The sequence below is a fragment of the Gambusia affinis genome, linkage group LG02, assembly GCF_019740435.1.
Source record: "Gambusia affinis linkage group LG02, SWU_Gaff_1.0, whole genome shotgun sequence".
NCBI classification, from domain to species: Eukaryota; Metazoa; Chordata; class Actinopteri; order Cyprinodontiformes; family Poeciliidae; genus Gambusia; species Gambusia affinis.
The window spans coordinates 30,535,302-30,558,553 of NC_057869.1; the positions used below are offsets into that span (position 1 = coordinate 30,535,302).

Below are 23,252 nucleotides of genomic sequence, written 5' to 3' on the forward strand. Positions count from 1 at the left end.
AGTCAGAAATGATGTAAACCAATTGGGTTTTCAACCTAAAGCTGGATTTCAGCAATGGGGGTTGATAAAGCCTTCAAAGTTGGCTCTTTTAACTCCTAGGTGTCTTCCCTTGTCTCAAAAACGTGCAACTCTGAGCAGCAGAGCAGTAAGCAGTATTTCAACATTGGTGTTCATTGGCTAAAATGAACACTGGAAGATGGACAGACCATTAAATAACAGTAGCTGCAGTTCCATTACAAATGAGTGCAAACCTTTGTCAATATTCTGTTGAAAATACACAATTTTGCAATTGAGGTGATTCCATTCAATAAGAAATGCAATTAAAATCACACATGAAGAAGTTTGTTCACACGACAAATCGTGTCCTCCAACTACTTCCTGTCATCTTCTTCTTCTTGGTTTGCTCCAGCTCAACATCCGGTTGTTGGTCATGTGACTGTGTGTTTACCTGTTTAGGGTATTCTTGCATTCAGATTCCTCAGCCTGTTTTTATTGAAACATTTCGACCAAAGTCATTTCACATTCTCTTTATTAGCAAAAGATACAATGACAAAGTGATGAAATACTTTCTAGGATGTTTAAAAATAAATACAAAGAAAGGAAGTGTCACATTACAGTCCGAGACATTTTCATGTTGAATCCGTTACAAAATTTGATACGAGCATAAAAATACAGAGTAGACGTCGTGTCCTTTGGTTCAAATAGACATAGCTCGTCTTGCTATGCTGAACTTCAAACCAAGATTTCTTCTAAATAGATAAAAAGTTAGCAAAAAAAAAAATCTATTTGAAAACCTTTTATAACATAATGAACTTTTAAAAATATTTCATATTTTATAGAAATGTCAGTTTTTGAGGTTGTTAAAGTGAACGTATTTGAGCTCTGGCTAGTGATACATCAGAGGTGCCTTATGTACTTGGTGTGTTGAATTTTTTTACCTGAATTATGAAAACATAAGCGTTTCAGAGGATCAGGGATCCAAATCAGGAATATTTAATATTCTACAAACACTTTTAGACACAAAAACATTCAAAGGCACAAAAAAACAAACAAGAGAAGAAATCATTGCTTTTTAACGGAAATATGGCACACAATAAAGGCCATGTGGCTGTGGCGTTTAGCAAAACTTACAGCAAGAAAATTGGAGAGAAATTCCATTTGCTCCAACACGCATAAAATATACCACATATTATATATAAATATATCTTTCATAATAATTAGAAATATAACACACAAGTCTCAAAAGGTTTGCTTAAAGGTTGTGTCAGTTCTTCGCAGATAAAGTATCATCGCAGAAATGAGTCCAATATTTTGTTCCTCCTGAAATATTGAAATTTTGAGGCAACGTGTTTCAAACATGAATAAAAAGCTGAGGTCTGAGCCTTCATACGCATGCCTGGGTCATGCCTGAGAGCTTCCCGTCTGCTAAAAGTCTAAAGATAAATTGGATTTAAGTGAAAACAAGACAAAAAGCAATAGATATAACAAGTGCTAAAGTTCTCTGCTGCTATTCAGTAAAATGGAGAAAGTTTAGTCAAAACGATTCAGGACAATTTAGAGGTTACACATTCAACTGGTTTTCTTCAGCTCTCATCTTATTCATCCTCAAACTTTGGCACACAAAAGCCACTTAGGCTACTTTTAACATTCCATGCTAGAATCTTTTTTTTTTTTTTTTTAAAAAAGACTGCAGTGAATATTTGTATACATTACAGTGGAATAATCAGTCACAGTTTTCGGTATGGTTGGGTATAGTGAAGAGTGGCTGTAGAAAACCTCAGTCTGTCCAATCAGGAGTCATGCATGCAAAAAAAACTGCACTGATTAGTGAGTTAATCACACAGAGGGTATGAAACCTGGAGTTGCTTTTATCTTGTAGCAGTTGGACAAAATGTAAAAATAATTCCAGATTTGAACACTGTTAAGTTATTTTCTACTCATGTTATCTAGTATATTGACCATGTTATCTGTAAAAGGAACTAGACTCGAGTGTCTGTTTTACCTGCTGATTCTTGCATCTTGTTTAAAACACGCTTTACTTAAAAATTTTCGAGATGTAGAGTTTCTCTGGTAGTCAAGGTGTCCCCGTTTGTGTTTTTAACTACAGCTAAAGTTTCCACAAAGCCATCTTCACCTCGGTTCAAAGGAACGGAAACGTTTCAAAACAGGTGGATTATAATTTATGTGTAACACACCACAGTTTGGTTACGAACTGTGCAAAGTTACCAAAAAATTTGCCTTTCAGGAAGCAGCATAAGAAAAATCTGCCTTCAGAATAAATGATCAAATGTTTAAACTTGTGGGCATTTACCCAAGAAAGGTAATTATTGTTCTGGTATGTTGAAAGGTCATGTACAAGTTTAATTGACTGGTGTAACATTACAGTTCAGATAAACTTCACCTACAAAACAAAAGCAACACTCAAACCCACTGGTAGACCTGTGTGCAGAATTTCATAATTTTGCCAGTTTAAAGGTGTTGGAAAGTTTTCTTTGGAAACTTGAAACTGGCTAACTAGGAGTTCAAGGCATTTGTTTCCCAATTTTCTGTAAATTCAATCTTTGAGGTTACTTAGATTTTCAAATTTCTATATTTTACAAGTTTTTACAAGAGGTTGAAATCCGACATTATTAAAGACGACTAAATTAAACGGTAACAACCAGGTTGGATTGAACTAAAACATGAGCAAAAAATCTACTAACATGCTGAGCTATCACTTCATGCTAACTAGCAGATGAGCACAAGTTCATACAGAAATATATTATCTGGGTTACTTTTTTATGTCAATGTAAAATGTTTCATGAGGATTTGTGCTGGGACACTAAGTGCAACTAACATATTTTAGTAAATGTACGACCGCTTTCAGCTAATCTCTTCGTACACTCCTCGAAGCAATATATTTATCAAATATTCATGCAATCATTTTTAGTGTAGCTTTGTTGTGAGCCAAACTGGAATAACCAATCTGTTTGAATCCAAACTTCTTATCCACCTTATTCCTGGTGATGCTGCTGTAGGATTCACTGTGTCTACGGCTTCCTGTGAGACAGCAGCAGCTGCACAAAGAGGTTCGTTTTGGGAAGACAATCCTATGAGCTGCACTGCTTAGATGGAATACTTGGTGGAATGAGATATTTTAAGTGCCATGATCCACATATTGATGAAACTGGATAGATTCAAAACTTCAACAACAGTATGGTTGTGGTGACAAGGTCTAGAAGGTCCCATGTTAAACAGCCACCCAAAGTGAAACAGGATGAGTCCTGAACACACAGCTCATGCAAAGCATCATGGTTACAGGAATAAGGTGGATAACACAGCTGCTTCCACTCAAAAACGTTTCACTGTATTGTCTCAACCATGACATGAAACAAAATGTTCCACTGCGTAGGCAATTACAATGAACCCCCAGTGATCTGTGAAAACTTGACACCCCGTCTAAAAATGCTTACAACTGCCTATATTAATAGCTCAAACACTAGGTATACCTAAATATGCATTAATACACACAGTGGAAAGCGTCTTAGCGCTATTGCTGAAGCTTTCGTCGACAGTCTTCCTCCTCTATCTTGAAAACAAATGGCGCTTCTGGATTGGCTGTTTTGCTAATGCCAGCCAATGGTGTGTCAAGTAGCATTGCTTTTGAGTAGGTTCACTTCCCAAGTGGAATTTTCTTGTAGAATATTTACAAAAACTATTAATAAATGAGTGGATTTTTTGCAAATAACATGAAATCAAGTCCACAGGATAATTTGCAAATGCTGGACCATGAGTGGTGGGGGTCCGCTGTGTTTACAAATGTTCTGATCAGAAGATGATTTGTACTTTAGAGAACGTTAAAATATAATAAAAACTTTACTAAACACACACACTCACACCAACAACATAAACAGCAGGAGATATAAAAATACATACAAATTTTTGCTTTCAAATGAACATAGCACCACAAACATGAGAGATAATCATGTCTCCTTTAAGGAAACGTTTTCCTACATCCTAACCTTGGCACTGGCAGATTCAAATAACGGCTCTACTAACAACAGACTTCCCTTTTTGTCATTTCTTTTGTCTACAGGCAATTACAACAACCCCTCAGTCAAAATATATTACTTCCACTTCCTTCTCTACTTTACGAACCATACAACAAACTTAAAGAAATTAACACACCTCTCTTCAAACTGCCAGCTAACGGAAAAGCAAACAGATAAATATTCCTTCTGTTGGAGCAGTGATGCCTTTAGGCTCTGATGAAGGTCTGCTGCTAACTCTTTACAGGATGAGAACCTCAGCCATGTCGCACTAAACATGGTAAATACTACAGTAGCAATGAAAGAGCTGCCATCATAGAAAAGTGATCAAATTAGGGAAGGAAATAGTTGAATGTTTTGTGATTTATTTAAGGTTGAGCTTATTACTGTTCGAACTTGGGCCAAAGCTTTGAAAGGTGAAATGATTTCACATGAATATTAACAGATTAAAATCACATTCCTCTTCCTAAAGCCTATAAAAGGTGCCTGTGAGACACAGCAGCCATTGCAGTGACCTCTGACCTCTGATCACCTCCGGATGTGTGTCACTCTGCTGTCTGGAGGTCGGCCTGGGCCGCCGCCTCCACCTGCTGCTGCTCCTTGTTGAGGATGATGCTGATGATGTCGCCCTCATGCTCCTTCATGTGCTCCATCAGACGCTCTTTGCTGGTGGACTCGAAGCCGCAGATGCAGCAGCAGAAAAGCAGCACACAGTACTCCATGGGGGGCCCCGTGCGCGGAGGGCCCTGAGACAGGGCCGGGTTCTTCCCCTGGGTGGGGCACTGGGTGGAGTCTGGAGGGGGTGTTGGGGGTCCGGTAGGGCTGTCAGAAGGCAGAGAGGCTTTTGTTACTGATGTGTGTGTTGGGTGAGGGTCCACCTGGGTGCAGGCCGCCTCCTTTAAAGGCAGGGCCACTGCTGGACACTCGGCCCCAGAGTTAGGGCCTCTGAGACGCTCTGACGGGAACACAGGTCAACTTCAGGGAGGAATCCACAGCATGTGGCAGGGTTTCACAAAAATCCAACTTTTCCATAATCTCACATGTCCGAACCTTCAAATAATCATCATGGATATTTTTGACCTGTGCTGAGTGGTTAACCACCAACAACTTATTCTGTAGTCATACAGCAGCTCTGGATGCTCATTTCTGATTTTTTGCTGAAATGCAATTTTTTGGGGTTTTTTTTGGCCCGTTTCCTCGATGATATACTGTCCCAATAATTATTGTGATAAATATTATTTTTGCATTTTAGACCTTATTCAAATTATAATGGGATAAAAATGGCCAACTACCTCTCTTTTTTAAAAATAATTTAGGGCCTTCATTTTAATTACATGAATTTAAGACTTTTTAAAGATGCATGGACAGCCTAAAACCGTCTGTCCAGGGTGTACATCGCCTCTTGCATTGATCCATCACATGAAATCTCAATAAAATACACTTTAGGTTTTCTGCAAAATGTGGAAAAGTTCAGGCTGCCCACATCCGCAGACCGTTTCCAGCCTGAACAGTGAACAGTGCTTACCGGCTGCTCTGGGAGATGGCCTCGTTGATGGCCTTGTTGACCTGCTCGTAGTTGTAGTTCTGGTCCCCGGCGTGCTTCCACATGTGGGATTTGAGCGACGGCGGATGGCTGCACACGTAGCCGCACAGAGAGCATCTGGCAGGGAGGAGAGGAAGTGTGACGGAAGAGACGAACGACAGAGCGAAAGCGGATCAAGCGGAAGATGATTTAATATGCGAGCTGAGGTTCTGCTAATCCCCCTCCTCCTTTCTATCAGGAGGAATCATCCCGACTCAACCGGAATGGAGACGGCGAGCTCTGGAGACAAAGAGCGCACAGGGGATTTACAGCAAACTGCTGGAGTCATTTGTCAAATTTGATAGAATTACAGGTAATTCTGTTAAGTACTATTTAAAGGTTCAAAGCTCCAAATGTTAAGAACGAAGAAAGTCAAGCCCCACCTCCCTCAACTAACTGACTCGGCAAACTCACCCGGTCCAAAAATTTGATGGCGACACAAATATCGGATTGAAAATTTTGATTTCATTTTATTATTTGTGTTTATTTTAATTTCTACTCATTTTGGAACAATTGAAAACACTGAGAAGAATATTAGCCGATTATTCCATGCCAGTGAAAGACGATGAAAAATTTGTTCATAATTATCTTACTAAATAAATCTCTTCAAGGCGAGTTAGTACACAAATTATTCTTCTAAATGCCCTGACAGTGCTGTCACCATAACATAAAAATGTTGTCCTCATCTTCACTTCTCAGACAGAAAAACATGAAATAGTGAAGATGACCACAGAAGTTGCTCATTTAATTTTTAGAATCTCTCTGCTTACCTCCCACTAATACCTGCTTCGAAACTCGTTCTAATTCTGAAAAAAAAAAAAAAAACCCAAAAAAACAACAACAACCCCCACACCTCAGAAAGACAGAAGAAACAAACTGCAAAAAAGTATTTGTAAACTAACCTAAAAACAGTGTGTGTGTCAACGTCTGTAGCTGGTTGCCTTAAGGCTGTTCTGAATGCTAAAGTCAGCAGTAGAGCTATCACACAGCAGGCGGGTGACATCCAATTTCTGTTCTATTCCATCTGATCCAAAACTTATTTTCAGTTTCTCTTGAGACATTTCAGATGAGAGCAGAAACATCTTTAGAAACCTTGAAAAGTTTTTTTTTTCCCCCTACAGATAGGAGCTTTCTTGTATTAGGTCAGGTTAATCCAATGATTTTTTATTTATTTTGTTGTTTTCTTTAAATTCATAAGTTGTATACTGACACACATACATTTTTATTATCTGGTAGAATTTCCTTTGGTACTCAAACACATGGATCAAATATTTTGGTTCTTTTTTCAGAAGCTTCTCAAAATGGTTTGCAGGAAGTTTGGTCCATTCCTGCAGACAGAAGTGGTAATCAGGTTTGTAGGTCGTTCTGCTCTCACACACACTATCATCTCTGCACAACAACACTCTAATGGACCGAGATCAGAACTTTGCTGTCACTTCAGGTTTAAGGTTAGGGTCATTGTCTATTTGCAAGATTCCACTTTCTTACAAACTTTAGCCACCACATTCTGAAGGATTTTGCTATTTTTGTACATCAAAACTAAAACTCTCACTCTTTCAGGGAGTAAATTCATCAACAGTCGGCTCTCTTATGCACTTTCTAGAAGAAAAAAAAAATACAAAAAACTAAAATTATCTAAAAGTAATGTTTATTTTGGGGAATTATGTAATTAAGAAGGTTATTATAGTTAACTAAAACAAAACTAAATAATAAAATCTATTAATTTTATTGAATTAATATAGGTTAAGATGTAAAATCATTATGGTGCAAACTTGAATTAACCAAAACAGACTTTAGTAGAAAACAAGGAATCATCATCAGCCAGGAAAAGTTTGTTACTTCTCCATCTCAATTCTGTGATTCTTTCCAGGTTGGCTGATGATGGCAACAGAGTTCACTGAGAGATCATTTGATTGTAATGTGAAAATTGGTGCAAATCGAAGCTTAATATATCATCAATCATCCCAGTATCACCCAAAGATGTCAAACAAGGGAACATGATGTCACAGTGAACTGCAGTTTGACCACAGAAAGCTGTTCATCCACTGAGTAATGACACAGAGTAAGTTTAGATGAATTCCTTGGAGCTGTTGGAGAGACATTGCGTTAACAACGTCCAGATGGAGAACCTAACAACCTGGGCCGCAGCCACAGCTGGTGCTGCAACAGCAGCAGAACCAAACACACATTCATCTGATTCCAGTTGGCACCACAGCTCTTTCTATTAGTAGAACATTGTTCACATGTTGCCTTAAGTTGATTCTTGTTTACCGTCACTAATCGTCACTAATGAGACAACTTGGAGAATTTATTTTCTTGTGAGACTGCCAAAATTTTACAAGTCAGGCTCTGAGCAAAGTGAACAGTAGTATCCACAAACCTCGCCTGGTAAAAACCTAAGCTTTGATTTGTCCAGAGGGTCTGGGCTCTCAGCTGTTGAGCAATGATTGCTTCCTGGACTCGTGTTCTGTACTAAGGTTTTTAGTTTTATCTAATTGCTAACGTTTACCTGTGAGCCATGTAATGCGCTAGTTCAATGCCAAGAAGATTACTGGAAGTTTCCTGTGCTGTAAACAACCATCCTCCACTGTGAAGACAGAAGGCACAGTGGTGATGAAACCTGAAACTGCTGCTGCACATGTTACTCAATACGTTGTTGCTGGGTAACCAGAAGTGAGTGAGTTAGTTAGTTGATGCAGCCCACCTAGCTTAGCCTCCTGGAGAACTTTTAAGACTTTTTAATGCCACCTTGAATGAAATTTAAGATAGAAAACTACATAACTAGAACGGATGGTTGGGGAATCCTACTTAATTAAAATCAAGCATTGCAAAAGCATAAATTTCTCATTTTACATTTCAAAAGAATGGATAAATAATTGAAGACATTTTAAGGCATTCATTCGAGCTACATGAATTTAAGGGTAAGCGGACACCCAGCTGAACTTGATTAAGCATAAAAAAAGTTTCACTTTTAAAAGTGAAGTCTGGACTTGATGCACTTTAACATTTAATTTGAAGCTTTTGGAGTTTTTCTTCATTGTCTATCGGTCATCCAATAATGTCTTCAGTGGAAACAGAGTATTGAGCTTCTCCTAAATGAACTGTCCTTCCCTAATATTCTTGTTCACTCTCTAACCTGATTTGCTTTATTTATGGCCGGTTTTACTTGAATTAAGAGCTTCGAGTGCTTGTTGTTTGCTCGGCAGCAGCAGTTTCCCATTTAGCTACTTTTCTTGCTTATCTGATGAAGAAATAATGAAGGGACAGCCCACACCTGGCCATTAAAACGCAGCACAAACAGTGCATTTACATTTTAACCAATAACAACAATGATTTAACAAATTAAGGAGCAGTAATTTTAACTAGTAGGAGGTGGAAGGCAAAGTTGCACTAATTGTCTTTTCAATTGTCTTTTATGTAATCATGTGACTGCACGTCGACTGCTCGGTTTTGGGAAACCTTCTTGTTTTTGTGTTACCTTTAAAGATCAGAGCACTTTTTAGGGCTTTGCTGTAAATTTTCTAATCTTTCGCTACAATTTATGTTTTTCCTTCTAAAATGCTTTACCTTATCCAAAACTATTTATAAATCAGCTGACCTCTGATCTTTAATCTCATCAAAAGCTTCATTGACCTGCTGCTTGATTTTTGAAACTGTCTCTGGAGTCCTGCTGTCAATAAAAAGGCTCTCTAAACCACTTCAGGCAAGAGAGACAAAACAGCAAAACTTTATTCTTATTATATGATGCTAGAGCTAAATCAGTGGTCCCCAACCACCGGTCCGTGGACCAATTAGTACCGGGCCGCGCAAGAAATAATTAAATATGGCCGTTCTACGTATTGAGTCTGGAGGAGTTTCTATTTTGAAAATCCTAAACCGGATGCTGTCGGTTACGTCTTGCGTGCCAACATACAGCTGAATGAGTAAGAAACACCTGCATCGGTGTCTATTACGAAGGGTTGACCGGTCTGCTGTACTGAAAAGGTTGGGGACCACTGCTTTAAACCATTCAGACAACGGACACAACAGTGACACAATCAAAACTGTCAGATGACTTATTACCCCGCGATAATAACTCAGAAATAATCCAAATTAGGATGTATTATTATTTCTTTCTTACTTACAGAAAGTTTCTGTTAATATTACAGGTTTGTGGTGCCTTCCTATCATAAAGAAAAACATGTAAAACATCAGATATTTCTCAAGGAAATATTAACATACATGGAAAAACCTTACATAACCTTGTATTAAGGCAGAAAGTATGGCGGTCACTGTAAGAAAGGCTTTTTTTTTTTTCCTTTATGTTCTCCGAAGAGTTTTTGCAGTGCTGGTGGCTCGTATTTTTGTGACAGTTTTACAGTTTTTTGTGACACATCTATGAAGGGTTGACCGGTCCACTGTACTAAAAAGGTTGGGGACCACTGAGCTAAATGATATGGCTGTAAAATGTATCATGATATCAGTGTTTCATATCAGTTGATATTGATAATTGTTGATTTGCTTTAAATATCTGAAATACGGTACTGACAAACTTGTGTTGTGACCGTTCCTGTTTTATCCAAAGTTGTTGCGCCACGTAGAATATAAACCTCCTTAAGAATAAGGAAACACAGTGACGAAACCTGATACTGCTGCTGTGCAAGAACAGGTTGTTGCTAGGTAACCAAAGAGGGAGTAATTTAGTTGATGTCTTCCATCTTGCTTAGTGCATCATAAGAGGTTAAGTCTCTAAAGTCTTTCCTCTGCCTACATTCCCCAGAATGCTGAGCGGTTCTGGATAGGAGTTCAGTGAATATTCAGTCTTCACGTTCCTAATATAATGGCTTATGTCATATTTTGTCAAAAGTGATTTTGACCATAAAAATGAGTCCCGTTTTTGTAGTTTTAGTTTTTTTTTTTCTTTTGCTCTTTCCTTTGGTTTGTTGTTTTGTTGAATTTTCTTCTAATTCATGTAAAGCACTTTGAACTGCCTTGTTGCTGAAAATGTGCTATATGAATGAAATTACTTTACCTTTATTGCCAAAAGACAATTTGGACAAAAAAAAAATGACTTGGATCTTTAATTTAGGAAGGTGACAGAACATTGAATATTCTGTCAGGCATATTATCTATTATATCAACATATATTGTTGTCGATTTATTGTCAGACCCTATCTGAGGGTACACATTAAGAGCTTGTAAACACTAATTAAAAGTTAGAAGAACCAATTAGTTGACTGCACAAATCTCTCATCGTGGTGTAGAGAACTCCCCCTCCTGTTCTGACACACAGACTCATAAAGTTCAGCTCATTTTGAAGCCAGATGTAGTTTCCACCTCTGCTTCTCACCTGTACTGCTCCAGCAGCTGCACAGCCTGGTGCTCCTGAGGATGCCTCCTCATGTGGCTCTTCAGGCTGTTCATGTTGGTGGTGGCAAAATCACAGCTACAGCAGCTAGAAGACGGAAGAAAAGAAAGGGGGAAAAAAGGAGAAACAAGAAGATGAGCCATCAGTTTAACGAGTTGCGTACCGAGGTCATTGTGCTGCTTCTTTACACTTGTAGCCTGAAGGGAGAGAAGAAAGATTTACAGCAAAAAACCAGAGAGGAAATTGCTACTTTAGGAATAAATCGTGGCACGTTCTGCTGCACTGCTCTCTGGACGTTCTGCTTGGAAGATGAGGCTGGCTTTGGCTGTTGCTCAGGGGCAAATACGCTTCTGCTAAAGGTCTGGAGACGGGAGCAGCACTCGTGGCCATGTGGACGGCATTAAAACTAAGCAAGACCTTTCTGAGTCAATACAAGCGAACTCTTACTAACCTAATTAGAAAACACAAGCATCATAATTTATCTCCCTTTTCTTTCTCATGACTGCTTCAAGTTGTTCCTGAGTTGCATTTAGGTTTCTTTAGCTGCTCTGCAACTCTACAGTCATAAGGATAATGGAGAAATCCCAACTGATGTTTTTTTAATTATTATTATTAAATAGAGGGTTTATGGAAAATAAAGGATCCAAGTAAACAGTTTGTGTTATTGGAACAATGCATAAAATGAAATTCAAGCAGCTTTCAAGTTTAGAAGAGGGAGGGCATTGCAGTTTGATTAAAAATGTATGTGGTGAATGCACTGTTCATAGAAGTGGAGTACAGAAAAATAGTAACAGCAAAAGTTTTGTTCCACTTTAAAATGACTACTGGACTTCATTATACACAGCTGAACCCTTTTGGCCTGTACACAAATATAAACAAATAAATACCACACCCTTTGTTTACCTGCCAAGATCCTCTAACACTCTTACATAAAGAACATGAACACGTCAACAACAATAGACTCAAGGAAAAAATGTTCAGATGGAGCTGACTGAGAAAAATTTGCAGTCTAAGTGACTGATAAATCCTCTGTTACAAAATCATGAAGAAGTCCTCCAGCACTGTGAAAATGTGCTGCAGCCTTTCTGAACTCAACATGGGAACGATTAACAGGCACTGAGAATGAGCTCATGATCGTTAGCTGCTAACTATGGTGATGTTAGCATCTGCTTTTAATTGGAGGAGAAACTAAAAGGGCTATTTACAGTTTTGACTTTCACACTGGTTTGTGTCAAATGAACAAAACCCTTTGAAAACCTGTTTACCTCCCTCACCTGTGGTGGCACTACAACAAGAACCACTGATGGAAACAGCATGAGGACCTCTGAAGATGACAACTGAACACAACTCACTTCTTTATGAAATGTAATCAAAAATGGAGTGGCGTGAGATTTTAGCGGTTGGATGGTTTCTTTTTTGCCTTTGGCAAAAGACGAGTCAGTTCTTATGCTGGCACTAGACTGGCATGTTTGATTTGGTTGTATTTATATTCTATACTATATAGAATATAGATTTTGGAGCAGCCTGCCGTCCAAGTTCACTTAAACTGAGCTGAGATCTAGCTTTTTGGTGGACCAGAGTTTGCTTTTTTCTTTGGTCCAAAGCAAAGTTTGAATACACATTCACACTTCCTCAAACAAACTGGACTTCCTAGAGAAACAAACCAGAGTTTAACTAAAGTGGACTAAACAGGGCTGGTGTGAATGTCCAGAGAGTCTAAACACTGAGTAGATTCTTGCAAACAGCATCAGAATGATGAAAGCTTGATTATATAAAGCTGAAGGTTTTCATGCCACCCACAAATTCTTGTTAGCTTTCCCACCAAAATATTATAATTATATTTCGATATATGATATTATATTGTGGCAATATTAGGGCTAAAACAAAGACTATAGCAATCCCATGTTCTGATCTGAGTTATGATAGGCCATTATCAGACAGATTCTGACAAATGAGAAGGAGATTACTCATTTATGTTAGCACTGCAGAGGCTAACAGCTTGCATGCCAAGGCTAGGCACCCACTGGATTTCACACACTACAGTAACTACAGCAAGTTCAGCCTAAATAGCAGGCAGTGAGAAAAACTAACCTTCAGTTTGAAGAAAACCAGAGCTAGAGCTTAAATGTAAATAACATTTTAATGAAATAAAAGAAACATCTTCCTCCTAACGCCCCGACAGTAAATGCCTGCATTTGTTAATTTTAATAGCATAAAAACAAGATAATAGAGGATATCTCCACAGTCTGTCCATTACACTGATCCAGTGGGGGAAATTGTTCAGCATTACTGCACAAATATATGATCACTCTATTGGCTCTTCAAGCTCAACTAATTGTAACTCCTTAATTACAATAGTTGTTCTAGCAGTTGCAGAGATTTCTCAGCAAGGGAGACAGCAGACATGATGCAACACGAAGCATCATGTCCGCACTACATGTAGTGCATTTACATCATATCATACATATTTAAATCCTATCAGAGCTCAGATACCATTACATTTTGTCTGACAATTTTGGAGTGACTTGGAGTAAGAGATGCGACTTCCAGCTTTTATCTGAGGGTTTGATTGAAGCTGCAGAACAGAGTAGAGCTGTAGCTGCATTATTCTACTGAAGCAAATGTGATCCAACTCCAAGTTCCCAGTTGGGGATTTGACTTTGACTTCACATTTAGATTTTTTGCCAACATTTTCCCACCACAAACTGTATGTCATGTGTAATATACATAGCCTATGGTTAAAAAAAGAATTAAGCACCAAATTAAATTCTCCAACAAACAGTCTGATATGGAAGCAGTCTGTTATTCTTCATAACATAATTTGAGGTTTATTTCTGAAAAGACTTCAGAAATATACCTTATATTTAATTATAAGACAACTATAGACTTAGATATCAAATAAAAAGTTACATCTAATTTTCTTGTGACATTTTAAAATAGTTTGTAGAAAAACAAAAAGTGAGGATTCCAACTTTTTCCTAAAACATTCTCAAATTCTAATCAAATATTGATGAGATAACACCTACATTTTATTTATAGTCTTTTTACTGCTGAAATAAAGAAAATCTGACTTCATAGGTTTCTCTTTCTGTAAATGTCATGTCTGTGAGGCAGCTTTGCAGGCTAATTGTGTGCTTTTGCATTTTTCCTCTGTGGGAAAGAAACATGAGGTGGATAACTGGCAAGTTGCAGTCCTACATTGTGCTTGCATTCCCTCTCAATATGTCGCCTAAAACCCTACTGGCAAGCAAGTGGTAAGACCACAAAGCTGCCTGATTACATGACCTAGAGAGAAAACATACATGCCATATACTTAGAGGAACTTTGGACCACACCTTTTAAGAAGGAAGTATGGCGAATTTCTACAAAACACAGACCAAAAGCAGGAATACCCAAATAGACAGGAAATTGTTTCATTTTGTTATTATTTTCTGCATTTGGCTGAAAAGCTTCTTGCTCTGGCCATTTACCCCTCCATTCAGAGGGAGAGAGGATTCTCTGCATGAGAAACAGTCCTCACAGCACCTTCATGTGTCCAACACAGAAGACTTTATTTGAATCAGAAAGTTGCACATGTGACCTTAGCAAGGCAGCATTTTTACAGTGACATAAGCACATATATGTGCTTTTGGTCAACAACACATCCAATCACAAACAGACAGTGTATGTGATACACACAGTGAAAACTCTGAGTGGGGATGCCTTCATCCTGATTAGCAAACCTTTACTGCCATCTAAAGGTTCCTTGGAGCATTGCAACTATCAGACGTTTAAACTGGACTTTCATAGAAAAAGACACAGAAATGTCAGCAAAATGACACAATGGAGCTACTTCCTCTCTGTGTCAGACATGTAGTCTAGATCCTGTTGAAGGCATTCAAGTCGAGTCTTTTCCTGTGACAAGTCTTTCTGATACAGAAAAAGAGCTTGGATCTTCTGCTTCGGAAAATTTCTATTTTTCTATCAAAGTTCTTACAAGTTTCTGACCTTACAAGGTCAGATAATGTCCTAGTTTTAATATTATAAATTTTTACCTTTAGTAGTGGAAGATTGTTTTGTTTTTCCTTTCCAACTATTTTTTGTTTGAATTTTTTTTTAGCAGAAATCTACTCCTGGGCCACAGTACTTTTTGGTTGCAATCTTAAAAAAGCCCAAAAATCTTTTATTTTATAGAACACGTAAATAATACAGTAATGTCAAAATGTAATTTCTTTAATTTAGGTCTGTAGTCTTTCAAGGGCAAATAGAATTTGAACTGAAGTTATCGCTTTAGAATTAGCGTTTGCTAAATAAAGTGTTTATGTAATGCTTTAGCGTTAGAGGAACTAACTGTATGTCCAGCGTTTTAGGCTTAGTGCAGCTAACCTTCTAGTTAGTGATGCCCACCACAGTTTAGAAGTTAAGAGGTTAGCCTCACAGCAGCCTGGATAGATTTCTCATTTACTTTTTACTATTCTGCAATTATTTTTCATGAACAACTTACCGATACGGTTTGTCAGAGTTATGGATCCGCCTGTGGTTTCTCACCCCCACATATGTAGAGCTGGTATAGTTGCACACATCACATTTATACATCTTTGGCACCCCACCTTCTGGAAGGAAAAGACAAAAGCAGACAATACCTTTAGCCCCCAGAGGAACGATACTCAAAGGTTCAGTGACAGAGTTAGAAATCTGAGCTTTTCACTTTCTTACCTTCGTCTGTTCCCCGTTCAGATTCCTCCACTGGGGTGATGGTGTCGGTCCCCGTTGTGGGCGATGGTGCGTCGCTGCTGCAGCTGTGGTGCTCTCTTTCATGACTTCTTAACTGACTCTAGTTAGGAAAAAACACACACATGGAAACTAGGGAACTCAGAATAAAAGACATGACAACAGATAAGTTCAATAAGAGAGTTATCTACTGGTGCACTAGTGGGTTTAATAATCTGCAGTGCAGACGTCACAGTAGGGAATCAGTTACAGTTACAAATTCTATTGCCTGAGTTCCCAAATCTGCAGAATGAATCTAATTAGATTTTCTACTAACAGGAAAAAAAGGTCAATTCATCCAAATCCTAATATCTGAACAGTTACCCGGACTTTATTTAAAACAATCCAAAGAGCTTTAACAATTACACTTTGTTCCACATGATAATAAGGCCATTTATTTATTTAGTCAAAAAAGGATGACCATAAGGAAGTCAGTGTGTGGTTAGGTTTATACACTCTCTGTATTGTTTGAAAATCTCTATGAGCAACTCTGAGGCTCTTATACACACATAGAAACAACATCCAACATTTCTGTTATCGAAACAAACACTTTATATATTTGCTATTTTATAAATATCCCATATTTCCCTACTCTATCAACACCTAGTAAAAACCACCACCCTCATCCCTTCTGAAACACAAATGGCAAAAAGATGGACGCAAGCATCAGTCATTAATATTTGTCCAGTTTTACTTGTCGGATCAATTTAGACATATTAATAAAAATCGGCCGATACTGATGTAGAAGCTGATATATTTGGCTCAGACTTTTGTCTCGTGAGCCAAAATAGTAAAGTTAAATATATTTGGAGGCCAATTTAGATGGTTAACAATAAACTAAGTTTGCAATATTGTAATTAATAAATAAAGCAGTGTGATGTGTTAATTACTGTTCATGCAAAATATTGAAAGGCTTTTACACATGGCTTGGCAAATTGGAAGAAACACTTTCAATTTAGAAATTATTTTCTTGTTGCAATTGAAAACAAACAAAAAAACAAAAATAATGGAGTCCATTCTCAGCCATAAGTGCTGGATTTGTTTTGCTCTTTATAAAAGCTTGCTGTAGTCACTTGAATTAAATTAATGAATTTAAAGCAGATTTGCTTGGAGTAGGAGTGCAGCTATTAAAAGACACACATATTTATTGTGAGAAGATTTTTAAAGTTCGGTGATTGATTGGCCAGACAACTGTAACAAGTGCACTCCTAACAGGTCATTTAAATCAAATCTGTTTTTTCTAAGCAGGCAGGTAGCTGTCTATTCAGGCTTCTACTTTTGAACAGTGAGTTTCAAGAGATAAAGTGGTGTGTATTTTTATTTTATTTATTTTAACTCAGTTTTTATCCTTTCATACCTTCAACCTCTGTTGGAACAGAGGTTGAAGGTATGACACACACATTTGTAAATGTGTGTGTCATTTATTTAAGGGAAAACACACAAAGACTAAGCTAAGCATACTTGTTTTCATGTTGTATCATTTTAAAGCCCTGTTGTACAGCGTTTGCTCTCACACATAGTGTGATGTTACATTTAGTCTCAGTGTAAATGACCATAAAACAATCTAATTCTTAAAGAGAACCTGAAGTCTACTAAAACTGGCACTTGCTGCTCAAAGCTTCACTAATAAGAATTACAAAATCTGCCACAACACTTGATCGGTGCCTCTGGAACCGGGAACGTTTCATTGTGCTTTTAAGGAACGCAGCACTAAACATGACACGTTTGCAGTACAATAATACAGGCAACTCTGAGATACAGTGAATATAAAAAGTATACACAGCCCTGCTCCAACACCAGGGATTTCTGAATAATTTCCACCTTTCATGTGATGTCTAACGACTCAACTGGAAAAAAAAAACGGAAGCCTTTAAGAGGGATAAGAAACTCTAAGAAACTGTAATGTGATTCCATAGGTGTGCACAGGTGTGACTGCAGGGGTCTGCACAGATCTTCCAGGTCATCAGAGGAATCTCATTACTGAGTATAAATTAGGAGAAGAGTATGAATAGTAAAGACAATCCTTATCAGGAGAAAATATGGTGCAACAGCAACATAGCGAGAACTCACACATCCTTCCAAAACTGACAAAAAGATAAGAAAACCAAAAGGTTACAAAGTTGCCTATAGCAACACAGAAGGAGGTGCAGGAATGTCTATCTGTGTAGGACATGTAGCAGAAATTTACCCAAAATCTTTAGATGTCTGAGTTATGCGGTTGGATGAAACCTTTTCTTACAAAAAAAAAAACATCTGAGTCAGCCTAAATGTAGCAAAAAACACCCAAAAAAAGCGACTACAAACAGTGAAGAATGGTGGTGGTAGCGTCATGGTTTGGGAAGGTTTATCTTCTGCTGGGACTGCTGTCTTACTAGGGAAGTATGCTCAGCTCAAACTATGTCAATTCTCTCTTGTTTTTTACGTTGTCACATTCAGGTGGAAAGAAAATTTGAAATTATTCATCTCGTCTCATTTTTCACATCAATAAAACTTGCATTGTCAACAGGGATGTGATGACTTTCTATATCCACTGCAACTGTTTCACTGTTAGACAACCCAAATAAAAAAATCACAGCATCTCATAATATGAAATGTCACAGTGTAAGTCGTCTTTTAATCAACTTCTAATAACTATGCATTTAGCGCCTGCGCATGAAGATATACAGCAGGCACACTGAAAATATGAAAATCTGCTGTAACTGACTTTAATTATTATAAGAAGCTAGTTTTATTGCCAGGATATCAGCTGAACACATCTAAATCTGGTTTCTGAGCTGGGTCAGTGAACAGAGCGTGGCAGAAACAGAAGCAGGAAGTTCTTCTCACCTTGTAGTGGAAGGCATCAGGACAGTATTTACACTGGTGCATCCTGCTCTTGCAGTGGTAGATCATGTGGTTTTCCAAGTCCTTACTGTCTGAGGCTTTGTGCTCACAGATGGGACACTGGTATGGCGCCCTCTGTCTGTGAACACGCAGGTGCTGTTTAATGTAGCCCTTGTTGCCGCTGCTGTAGTGACACAGCCGGCACCGGTATGGCCGCTCGCTGCCCGGATTATAGTCCACCAACCCTCCATCGACTGGACCGACCAACCCATCAATGCCTGGAATGTTACACACGTAACTCTCGGCTCCGTTGCCGGTGATCGCTGCGGCTACAGCCCCATTATGGAACTGCGCATTATCCTGAAGCTCTTTCAAAATGTCTTCATCAGAGATGTTCTGGTCCGAGCGCTCTCGGAGTCTTTCGATGACGGTAAGGAGTGAAAGGCTGATTCCAGTTTTAGTAGTGGGACCTTCCTCATCACCCTCTACAAGGCCCAGGGGTCCTAATTCCAGGGCTGCCGTCTTCTCTACGTCCGACGCCCTCTGTCTGTTCTGAGTTCCATCCGAAATCCTTTGATTCTGAATCTGGGGTAATGCGCTCTTAAGGGTCACCTTAGGACTGGAGGTGGGCAGCTCTGGCATCCTCATCGGCATAGCAACAAGAGCTTCTGCAGCCAAAGAGTGGAGGCGGAGTGACTCGGAATGCGTTCGCTTGCGGCTAGTTGGGGGGATGTTTTCATCCCTTAGGGAGGAGTCACCTTTAGGGAGAGGAGACTTACAGTCAGCATCTACTGAAGGGTTGTTGGTGGAGTTATCCACACAGCCAACACTTCCGACAGGGTTCTGCTCTTCCTCCTCTTTCACAGCCAGCAAACCCTTGTCCCTATCCACATCTGGGTTGAGGAGAAGAGGCTTTGTCACCATGACGGTGTCTTCGGCTGACGGAAGGCGCTCTACGATCACGTTTATGTGTCCAGCGCTGTTCGGACTGCTGTTAATGATCTTCTGGGCTGAAGACAGCAGGCTGTCAGGAACGGAGCTGCTTTCTTGGGTCCTGTCCACCCCCATCTCACCATCTCCCTCTGTAGTCACCTGCACCTCCACCACAGGCTCCTCAGAGCCGACGTCTTTGTTGGTGTACCCCTTCTCCTCGTCTTCATCTGCAGCCGTCCCAGAACCTTCGCTGGAATGCGAGACTGGTGGATTGTATTGATCCTGCTGGTTCTCAGTAGCAACAGGCACACAGAGTTGCAACTTGATGGCAGCTGGGAGTTTCTGTAAATTTTGATCATGAAGACCTGGAGACAGGATCATTAGATCCTCTCGGGGTATGATGCTGTTGGTAGCTGCTTGAGTCTCTTGTCTTGCTGGACCGCTTTCCTCTTCCTCGAAGATGGGGTAGGAGCAGTCGACGAGGCCAGCGTGCTTCCAGGCGTGGGTCTTGAGCATTCGCTGCTGGCTGCACACGTAGCTGCAGATCAAGCAGCGGTACAAACCGTACTCCTCATAGCTATACCACTTTTTCTTCTTTGGTGGGTCGCTTGACTCATCTGGTGAACCTTTGCTCGCCTCACTGTCCCGGTCCCCTTCCCCACCCTGTTTCAGAACTCCTTCCTCTTCCGTGGAGGTTCTCGTCGTGCCGCCTTTGTCGTCAAAGTGCAGCTTGACGTGTGCCTCCAGCTGCTCCTGGTCCCTGGACGTGAAGTGACACTCGGAGCACATGAGAATGAGGTCGCTGTGCTGCTCATTGTGCTGCTTCAGGTGCTCTCTGAGCTGAGCCAGCGTCTGGGAGAGGTAGGGACAAAGGCTGCATTGGTAGCACGTTACTGTCCGTTTGAGGTCGATGTGGCTTGAACCAACAGCAACTTCGCTCGGCGCAGTAGTGATGTTGTTGTTATTGTCGCCCAGAGCAAGAGAAGAAGAAATGCCATCTGTTTCGCTACCATCTGCTCTCGCCTCCTCGTCGCAGCTATTCTTCATCCTCTTGTTAGGAGAGCTTCCTGGATTCAACTTCACCTCGGAGGAGTCCAGATGTTTTCCTCTTTTCTGCACCCCTAGAGGGGACTGCCTCTGCGGACACTGCTCCACTATCTTGCTGAGTTTCTCGATGACCTGGATGAGGGACTCATCCACCTGTTTTGGCTGGACACTCCCTGGGACACCCTGACCTATGACCCTGTGAGGCTGGGGTTCAAAGGGAGATCCAGATACTGGAGCAGAGGAAGAAGCATCAGATGTAGAGGAGGACTTTGAGATGAGGACAGCATTGCTGCAATTCTCATCCATCACCTAGAAGACAGAGAGAAACATAGCAGCACAGTCTCTGTGGTTGCTGCATATGGTACTCACACAATGATGTAGAATTTGTTCTTAAATTCATTAATGTTGACATGCCTGACATATGATTTGTTTGTACACTGGTACAATAATTACTAGGGTTAGTATGTCCCAAATTTATCATTATACAAAGAAAAATTATAAATTATAATAATAATTTGTTTTTGCAGATGTATACATAACTGTCTGTTTTTTTTTGTTTGTTTGTTTTTTTTTTTAAAGTTCAACTCCCACTCTCATGTTATTTTTTTATATGAACTGTGTGGTATGGTAAACAAATAAAAACTAGTAATCTCATTCCCATCCTGGTAAATTTCAGAACTCAACTTTAGGCTTCTTGGACCATACTATAAAGATGTTCTATATTAATACATTTACAGAAAAATTAGAGAAGTGGGTTTTCTATGAAGAGTAAACAGCAAATTAATTTTTAAAAAAGAGAGAAAATTAAATTAATTAGTAATAAACAGCTACATCCAAAAAACTAGAACATAGTTCGAATTTTTACTTCAGGAATGAAGTTGAATAAATTTATAAATGAAATCTATATCATTGCTTACAGTCAGAGTGATATACTTCTAGCGTTTATGTTCATTATCTATATCCACGCTTTTTGGAGCTGCACTTGTCTTTACTGCTTGCACACCTGTTTCTATAGAATTTTTTCCTTCCAACAAACTTTCCTGAGCATGTAGGCCACAATATCTTTGTATTACAATTAATATGAAACAATTAAGTACATAAATATTAACTATTTAGTTAAATAAATAAACTTTAACCCTATATTCTAACTGATTATAGTAGAACTGTGCTACCCTTGGTTGCAGCTCTGTCACTTTAGTTCAAATTTGGTCTGTTTATTAACTCTGTTCAGAATATTTTTGGTCAAGGCACTGCGTGTTTGGTTGATTATTCCTTCTCATTTTAGATGCCATCCAACTGGAAGGATTTTTGCGAAATATAACGTGATGTACAGATAAATCTCGATCTGTCTAATGAAAGTGTGAGTTTGCAAACGATTCCTTCGATAAGCAAGACTCAGCTTAATCAATTCACGATCAGGCCTCCGCACTGAACCATGTGCTTCTGTTTACAAACTGAACTCTGAGAAAATTATCACTACGGAAGCGGTTTAAATTCCTTTTATCTCTCCAAATCCAACACTTTCCCCGCTTCCCATCTTCCGACCGCAGCTCTCGCTTCCTCTTTCTCCCACTTCTGCTACTAAACCAGCCGCTCACAACGTGGGGCAATTTTGGGAAGTCTATCATAAAAAGATAGTGAGTGAGAGTTTAGTGAAGCCACAGTGGAAGCAGCAACTCCACATAAAAGCTCTAAAGTTAGCGCTTCAGTTTATTAGCGATTATTTATGATCTTGATAAAGTTGAGCTCAGCCTCCATCACCATGTCCTTTGACCCGTCTGAGAGGGGCACCTGTTATGTCAGGGTCTAAAAATATTTTCTCCTCTAGCCTGTGAAATGAAGTTGAACACAGCCTCCAAACTCAAACATTAGCTAACAAGCAAAACCGACTCGAACAAGTCAGTTTTCTTGTGTATTCTTTCAACAAATAACCATCAAAAGTGCATACAGTGTTAGCTTCACAGCTTACTGTCTGCTATTTAAACACATACACACACACACAGTGCTAATAGTTCCACACATGAATATACAACAAGGGCATCTTATTCTCTTTATGGCTAATGAGTGACGGAGAGCACGTGGAGGCGCGTGAACGAAAACACACTCACCCACAAAATGACGAGCAATGCTCTTTGTCCTCAACGCATAAAACTCGGGAGTTTTTATTCGTTAGCTATAAAAAGTGGCCTCTCTCTCTTTCCACCACATTGCAAAATGGCGAGGATGGAATATCAGTCACGTGACTTTGAGTTTAGGTCAGGTGACCAACGCCGTCTTCAGGTGCCGCTCGTAAACCGCGACGCTATCTGGAACAATAGAGTTCAATAGAGAACCGACTTTTTCCTCTTCTCACACTTTATCAAAAATGAACAATATCTGCCATATCTGCAGTAGGAAGTGTAAACGAGCTATAAATATAACATATCATTCGTGTGAAAATTCTCATAGAAGCTTACTGGTTTTGGTTCACTGTGGTTTTTTTTGTTTTTGTTTTTTGTCAATGCCAAGGTCAGCCTACCTGTAGCCTACGGGGAAGGAGGATGAGAGATACCAGAGCCAACAAGACCTACCGCCGTTACCTGGACTTTATTCACACCTCAGCTTTGCAGAACCACAGACTGATCCCCTTCACCTCACGCTACACTGATAAGGGGTCATGAGTATTAAATTCATAAATTACACTACTAATTTTACATTTGACCATCTTTCTTATTAAAAAAAATAAAATACTTTTTCTTTGATA

The 23,252-nt window shown here is 39.3% G+C and overlaps 1 protein-coding gene across 1 annotated transcript; it reads right to left on the reverse strand.

Moving 5' to 3' along the window:
* Nucleotides 1-515: 515 nt before the first annotated feature.
* Nucleotides 516-22,738, reverse strand: znf507 (zinc finger protein 507). Its single transcript, XM_044144169.1, has 7 exons — nucleotides 22,618-22,738; nucleotides 18,533-20,818; nucleotides 15,653-15,770; nucleotides 15,441-15,549; nucleotides 10,940-11,044; nucleotides 5,554-5,688; nucleotides 516-4,850 (listed from the first exon to the last, which is right to left on the reverse strand). The coding sequence occupies exons 2-7, from the start codon at nucleotides 20,813-20,815 to the stop codon at nucleotides 4,574-4,576; spliced, it is 3,027 nt and encodes a 1,008-aa protein (XP_044000104.1). The 5' UTR covers nucleotides 20,816-20,818; nucleotides 22,618-22,738; the 3' UTR covers nucleotides 516-4,573.
* Nucleotides 22,739-23,252: the final 514 nt, after the last annotated feature.